The 7951-nt window shown below is 47.3% G+C and overlaps 1 protein-coding gene across 1 annotated transcript in view; it reads left to right on the top strand.

Annotated features, from left to right (window-relative positions):
- Positions 1-7553, top strand: part of SLCO3A1 (solute carrier organic anion transporter family member 3A1) — a 240524-nt gene extending 232971 nt beyond the window's left edge. The window contains exon 11 of the mRNA XM_029952294.1: positions 6876-7553. Within this exon, the coding sequence (XP_029808154.1) occupies positions 6876-6958 (83 nt within the window). The 3' untranslated portion in view covers positions 6959-7553. The remainder of the gene's footprint in view (positions 1-6875) is intronic.
- The last annotated feature ends 398 nt before the right edge of the window (positions 7554-7951 follow it).

Genomic DNA, 7951 nt, shown 5'->3' with positions numbered 1-7951 from the left:
GGTGCTTCTGGGGGCGGTCTGTGCCGGTGACTAGACCGCAGGGTCCTGGAAGCTACTGGGTGTCCGATGCATTAACATGTCTCTGTTTTCAGAGTCAGTCTTGAACAGAGAGGCCTTGGTGTGTTTTGAAAGTGGCTAAACCTGGAGCAGCTAGCGAGGAAAGCTCATTGTTTGGGAGGAGAATCTTGGGAAATTCTCTTGCAGTCAAGCAGCCTCAGCCTCATAAGGCCACGTCCATATGGAGACGGAGCTTATGGGCACGCATGCACATGCACACACATGGCCCGGTTAACCAGTTAACGTACCTTTTCTGTTTCTTCTTTTGTCCGGCTACTTGTGGCGCTGGGGAAGCTCTCAGAGGCTCTTGGGTTGGCTGTTTGCCTTTTCACCTCAGACACATATTTGCACTTCACCCAGAGGGTAACAAAGGAATCAGGAAAGCAAAGAGTGGAGGCTCTGAAGAGAGGGCCATTGTGCCAAATATCCAACACACACCAGAAATGGGGCAGTTTGAGTGACAGCCCGAAACCAGAGACAGCACCACCCAGCAAAGAGGACCCAGACAGAAGCTTGTGCTGTGGTGCGGGGCCACGGCGATCAGCGGCCTGGGACAGGATGCTTCCCAAACACTCCCGCGTGTTTACTTTTAGTCGGTCCTTGGCGTTGATCGCGGGGACACTCATCAATGTGTTAACTGGTAAAAGGAGGGATTGTTCTCCAAGCGTTTCATAAACTGTGTAATTTGGAAGTAGTGTTGTTCTGAAATGTATTGCTAACAGGTCACTGCCGTCTGCATAGCTCTCCAAAACTCAGTATGCACATGGCGAGGCCCGATGACCTAGTGTTTTCATGGGACCATTTGCTTAAAGAAGACAAAAAAGTTTTTTGAAAACTCTTCGCATTTTTGGATTCTCCCCCCGCCGCCCCCCCAGGATTTTAGGATGAAAGAGAGGTTAGGATGAAGAGGGAAATCACTGCCAGGGCTCAATTTTGTCAACAAGGAGGTATGAACTGAACGCCGTCATTACGAGATGGCTCTAAAGTGTGTTATGTCACCTTTTGGAGTTTTAATTTCTCTCCTACTAGAGAATAGAAAACCTGAGTCTGATTTTAGTTTTTCCTTTTGTGCTGCAAAGAACCAGTGTACATACCGCGTTAGATCCAGCTCCTTGGTTATTTGTTTCGTTTTGAGTGAATGAAAAGATTCCCTGGTAAGAGCTCCCTTGGACTAATCGAAAACAAAAAGGTGAGGGGCCGAATAAATCTAGAAGGTTAATGCTGAGCTGCTCTCTCTCTCTCCTGCTACGAACTCCTCCTCCATCTTGGTCAAACGTGCCCAGAGATGGATGAAAAAGTCTCTCTTTGCTGCAACTTTTAACAGCCTTTGTAACTCCTACATATATAGGCCAAGAGGTTTTTTGACCAATATTATTCCTGCATGTGACGTAAACACATTCTGTGAAAGTGGATTTTCCTCCGGGAGATGGGGTTTGGTGTGCATGGACAGGAAGACCAGGGGTCTGGCCCCTCCTTCATGCCTGCACAGAGGAAGGCTGGGAAGCGCCAAGGCACCCCGGGGATGCTGCCACTCCAGAAGGACACAGCATGTGGGCGTTCTTCATGGCTAATGAAGGAGCCAGAGAGGCGTCCACTCAAGGTCCCCCCTAAGGAGTTTGCTAGTAGCGCTTAGCAGGCAAAATAATAAGGGGAAGTCAAGAGCTTCTAAGGAATCCTTAGACAGACTTGTTAATGTCTTCCAAGTAGGGAGGAGTGCGCTGCTCCATAAAAAAACAGCAGAATAGCTTCGTCTAGTGATGATTTTTAAAGTTAGGTCTATACATTTTCAAGTGGCGTCTATGCATTTAATCCCTGATTCCACTTCTCCAGCCATGACCTACAGCTTCCCCTCAGGCATGGCAAGATTTTCCCAGCCCTTCCCCTCAGAAAGCTTCCACTCCAGAAGGCCACAGCCCACAGGCTTTCCTCACAGCTAATGAAGGAGCCAGAGAGGTCTTCTAAGGTGACCCACAGAAAGGTTCCATACAGGGGCAACCAGCCAGTCCCCGGGACAATCACCGTACCGCTCCTGAGGAACTTTCTCAGTAAAGGATTCAGTGCCCACCACCCCTAACCACCACCATGACCACACTTCTGGAGCAGGCCATTCACTGAGGAGCATGTAAAATGGGAAAAAAATAAAATACACACATACTCACTGAGAAACGTCTGAGGAAAAGTCTTTGTTGGGTTCCATGAACCTGCAAGCTGTTTGTTTGTTTTTGCTGCATGCTATTCAGGTCCTTATAAGTATGGAATCTTCCCCACCCAGCCAGGCCTGCCAGACTGTATCATCAGCACCCCTCAGCCGCGTTCAGCAATACAGGTCAATGTGTAGAAATCCATGTGGCTGATCATCCAGTCAAGAGCATAGGGAGAAGGACAGGATAAACTTGTACCATTCGGTGACCTTCCACTTGAGTGTTGTTTGTGAATTCGCTTGGGTTTGGTTTGAATCTTCATTCAGGAGCCGTTTTTCAGTCCAACAGAGAATATGTGCTTTCTTGTGCTATTCTTATCTGACCATTTTGATGGCTCAGGAGAAAGTTCCAGACACGCAGTAGGGGCTTGATTGCTGAGCCCTCTCCTCAGCATGCTCTCAACCATGATGTGTTGTTTCCCTGTAGGTTAGAATCCAGGGCAAATACGTAAGAGGTGCCATGTTGTCCAAGAGAAGGTGCTAGTGACATGAAGTTCAGCCTGGAAAGTGAATTTGGAACATAAACAGAGTCCTTTTCCTCTTGCTGCCTGTCCTCTTGTTTATCATCCCATTGCTTCTAACTCAGTCCAAGTTTTTGAGTTCTGAAAGGTACAAGGACCTAATCTCTTTGAACAGCTGTCCCTGAACGATAGCCTTCAGACTCAGCCCCCGTGGAGAATTATGGTTGCTCATGAGTAATTCGGCAAAACAGAAGGATCCTGTGTTACACATGGAGTCTACACTACCTGCACACACAGCCACCTACCCGCACCTGCCCTTTCTCATGTTCGTAGATGACCTTGGAGTGCCTGGTCATCATGGCAGGAAGGAGTTACAAAAACTAAAATAGCAAATTCAGAAAAGCAAAGATTGTCCTGTACCTCAGGCAGCTGTGACCACTCTGGGGACAGACACAGAATTCCTGCCTCTCAGAGACCATCCACACAGTAGCTCAGTTTTCCTTTGCACAGTGGGTGTCATTGGAGGATGTATTGTGTGAACTTGATATTTCCTAAAGATGTATTTAGTTGCTCATTCCTTTATTAAGATTTTGGCAATATGCCAGGCCATGGACCAGATACAAAGATGAAAAAGATATGGTTCTATCCTCCAAGAGCTCACAGTTCAGTGAGCCAGACAGACTTGAACATAAACAAACACAATAGAATGATAATATTAAGAGCCCAGCTCTGACTGGGCCCAAGGAGGGCTGATAAGTGGTGGTGGTAAGTTTGGCCTCCTGGCATCGAGAATCAGGAAGATTTGAGAGAGAGAGGGGGGAGGGGAGAGAGAGGGGGAGAGAGGAGAGGGAAAGAGAGGGAGAGAGAGGGAGAGAGATGGAGAGAGAGGGAGAGAGGTGTGTGGTCCAGTACGAAGAACCAAAGAGCAGTAGGTTCTGCCAGAGAGATGGGGGAGAAGGTCACCTCTACTGAGAGGGCCACCAGAACAAGTTGACAAACGTTCTGTAAAGGCCCAGGTGACTAGCATTTTAGGCTTTGAAGGCATATGGTTTAGACTGAACTGAACTGTTATAGCATGAAAGCAGCTCATGTGAAAACAAATGTGTAGGCTGTGTTCCAATAAAGTTTTATGTACAAAGACAGGCAGTGGCAGAGGAAGGTTGTGTGCTGAGGTCTGAAGCCCCACAGCATGGTTGGGCGGGGGGGAGGGGGGGGCGGATCTAGCAGCCAAGGCTGCCATAGCATGTGCCAGGTCATGTGTTGAAGGGGTCCTACAGCCAGGTGCCCATCCACCCTGATGTTACTGACCTCAGGAATCCATGCAGGTAGTCCATTTCCCAGGAATGAGGTGAGTACCCCATTACTGTCAGGATTTGCAATTGAGAGCAACATCATCTTTCTATGGACTGAGGGGAATTGGAGCTACAGGATCTGATCTACATAGTTGGATCACAATAATTGTCCTTTTCTCTTGAGCGATAAAATGGGGATGGGAGGAGGACATGTAGGAATGAGTGAAAAAAGAGTGAATCGAAATAGTATTTCAAATCCCTTCTCACCAATACAAAATACTCGCATTGTGAAGATAATAGATATGCCAGGCGGAATAATTGGTAAGCACTAATAATAACTAACAATAGCTAACATTTACCAAGCACTTACCCTGAACCAGCTTATTACGCATATTTGCTCATTTAATCTCAGCAATAGCCCTGTGACTAGCATCAGTTTACAGGGGAGGAAAACGAGGTAGGGAAGGCTTCCAGGATTGACTCAAGGCCACAAAGCAGAGCTAAGATTCAAACTCAGACCTTTGAATCCAAAGCCCGTGACCTCAGCCTTTATGGGTATTCCCTGCATATACTGGGCCAGATGTGAGGCCCCCATCCCCTCCTGTAGGGACTGCCTCAGCAGGAAGACTCTGGCCCAAATGGACTGTGGGTACTAGGCACTGTCACATGCCCCCTGATATAACAACCAGCAAACCACAACAGGTGTCTTCCAGGGACTTCCGTCCTTCCTGTGTTATTCCTGGTCTTAACCACAGAGCCCAGTGATCAGTCTCTATGGGGTGGTAGAGCAAAAGCAGACAGGTAAGAGGAAACGGGAGATTTCTTCACTCTAATGCATTCTGAGATGCCAGGGTGGCATTCCTCAGTGCTGGTCTTCAGCTACAGTGGGGAGATCCCCGACACCCCTCCCACCACGGTGCACAGCATCTAACTCAGGAGTTAGACACACCGACACTGGTCACTGGTTGGATGTCCTGCTCTATTATCAGATATTAGGCTTTTAGGAAGAGAGTTGCTAGACATTTTCATTTTTGCATTAATGACTCAGGCCAGCAATCAGTGGTTGATGATTAGCATAAATTCTGAATATTTTCCCATAAGGCAAAGAAATTGTCCCCTTCTGCTATGAGCAAATGGAATAGTACATTTTCTGGAGGTTTAATATTCCTGTAGGTTGAGATTTGGCCATCCCACTAAGTCCCCCCAAATAATGTTTTTCTTAAATTCATGCTAACTTAATAGGAGGGAGCACTCATGGTGATATGTTCGTCAAAACAGTGTGATTTTATAATCTAAGGCCATAAGATGAGTCGGAAATGTGCAACATAGAAGTTGCATTACAAAAGGAACCAGCTAACACATAGATTAGTCCAGCGCCTTAAAGGAGGAAGGGGCTGGGGAGCCCACATGTAAGAGCCTGCCGCCCACATGCCAGGTGCCATAGGCATGGTCGCAGGTAGCACACCCAGCCGCTTTATACCAGGTAAAGGTAAGTATAATTTTTTTCCACTCTTACAGGTCAGGAAACTTAAGACTCCATAAACTCAAGCTTCTTAAAGTCACACATGGAGTCAGAAAAGCCACGGCCAGATCTGTCTGACCCCAGACCCCGTGCTCTCTTCACTATGCCAGGTGGCCCCCAAAGTGAGCATACAGACCTGCTTCTTAGCTTCAGTGAGGCCAGCAAGACATCTCTGGGGGGGAAAGTCCCATAGAAATTTATATTTCATAGAGAAAATGAGCCAAGAGTTGGAGGTAAGAACCTCTGCAAGATTTTGCCTATAGGCACGGGGATCTAAAGTGAAAAAAAAATTTACTTTAATAATTAAACATTAGAGATCTTTAAACACACCCCTCCTTCCTTCTTCCACCTTAGCCGCATCGGGAGATGTGTCCCAACCACTCACTATCCTGTGCCTTATTCATTCTGGGCACAAGAACCACCCCAGCTCTCTCCTATCCCACCCTCCCCAACTCCCTGGCCCCCAGGCCTCCAGCAAAACCCCAAGGTCACTTGACCCTCTTGAACATTGAGGAAGGATGCTCCCAACTGCCCCCAAACACATGAGCTGCCTTCCATAAGCCAGATCTCAGCTGCAAAATCCTGAGGACAAGAGTGACATTCCTACGCTGTCACCTTTTTGTACCACTGGGTCAGAGTCTTAAAGAGGACAAGTAAATGAGCGGAGACTTGTATGGCCCCACTGTGCTTATCATTGAACAGCAAAGCTGCATGTCCTCAATGAGACCTACCCAGCTTATAAATCATCACAGGGACTAGCAGGGTTTTTAATGCCTTTTAAGTGAAGCCACAGCATTTATTTGGGAAGTGTGGCATAGGCTTAAAAACCCCGCTCCAGTGAGGAGACTGTGTGACTCAGCGTGCGGCGAATCCTGTGGCTGAAAAGAAAACAGTGTCCAGGATGCTGCAGGACAGAGCATGACATTATGACGCCAGAGGTGTTCTCTGGCGCTCAGCCACATCTTCAGAAGATTGCGGCGACATTCGGAGCCCCAGAACACAAGGCTTGTCACTGGTGATTTATCTGAGATGGGAACAAGTTAATGGCTGGGATACATCTTACTCGTTTCCATAGAAGGAACATCCAGTTGAGTGTTGGTATAGATACATAGATAAATAGGCCTCTCAGAAAGTCGTTGGCCTTCTCCAAGGCCTCCGGGCTTGGCACTAGCTGCTTGGGGTTACATGGACCAAAACCCAGCGTTTCATTGCATGACTTCTCCTCTTGTCCATTCCACTTGGAAAGCCCTGATGCTATTATATAAGCCTTTAAAATATATAGGAAAACCAGAAAAGACCGATCTCTTTTTCCTCTTGGCTCTTCTTCCCTCCTCCCTTTTTAGGCACAGAGTACCAAGACATTGAGACTGAGAAAACCTGCCCCGAGTCACATTCACCTTCAGAAGACTCCTTTGTGAGAAGCTGAGGGCCTGGCCCTCATCCTCCTCCTCCTCCAGAGAACAGCCCGCCACTATCCACAGACCTCGCAGGCCTGACTTAGCGTGCTCTGCCCTGCCCAACAACCCAAGGGTCCCTGTGTGGATTATCTGGCCAGTGTGTGGTCCTTTAAGGCCCCAAGCACAGGCCTGTGATGAGGGCTAAGGAGGTGGCTGTGGTCAGGAGTCCTCCAAACCCTTGGAGTAGGGCATTTTTCCTGGGTTGCCAAAGAGTAACGTTGACCAAGTGTGCAAATTCCCTTTGGCCCATCCCTCCCTTGGCTCCTGTGGGGACATCCTGCTGACACGCTTTAGAAACCCCCCCACCCTTCCTTCAGGATGCTTCTCTGATGGAGGGCTCCAGCCGCTCTTCCGAAAAGCCAGCTGAGGCTGGATTACAATGAGGGGGTGGCCCTGTTTCACAGAAGGGAGGGGGAATAAAAGCACATACTCAATAGATTTTGAGTGTGGTATTCTGTATTTTTGCAGCTTATATTTTCCAGATGAGCAGTTTAGAAATATGTGATGTAAAGTACACACTGTACATTTGCTGAAAATTATATTAAAAGCACTATTTTAATTCTTTCTCTGTCTCATGCTGTAATCTCTATTCTCTTTTTTTCTCTTGTGTTTTTTGGGTACAATGATTCTTACAAAGATTCTTCTGCAGAGGGTTTCTGGCTGTGTATGTTCTATATTTGTGGGCTTTGAGTTGTTCAAAAGAGCATGGGCTTTGGAACCAAAATAGTCCTGGCTTCAAATCCTCACTCCAGCCCTTGGTACTGGTGTGGTGCTGAGGAAGTGAGCTGACTCCTCTGAGCCTCAATTTTATCACTTTTACATTGGAATATTGGTATCTGCTTTATACTGTTGAGATAAGATTTAAATGAGGTCACGTGCAAAGGCACAAAGCTCTAGCACAGAATGGTCACTTGATAAATGGTCATTATTCATTGCCGCCCCAACCTCTGTTTGGAACAAGA

The sequence above is a fragment of the Suricata suricatta genome, chromosome 9, assembly GCF_006229205.1.
Source record: "Suricata suricatta isolate VVHF042 chromosome 9, meerkat_22Aug2017_6uvM2_HiC, whole genome shotgun sequence".
NCBI lineage: Eukaryota > Metazoa > Chordata > Mammalia > Carnivora > Herpestidae > Suricata > Suricata suricatta.
This window is presented reverse-complemented; position numbering and strand designations above follow the sequence as displayed.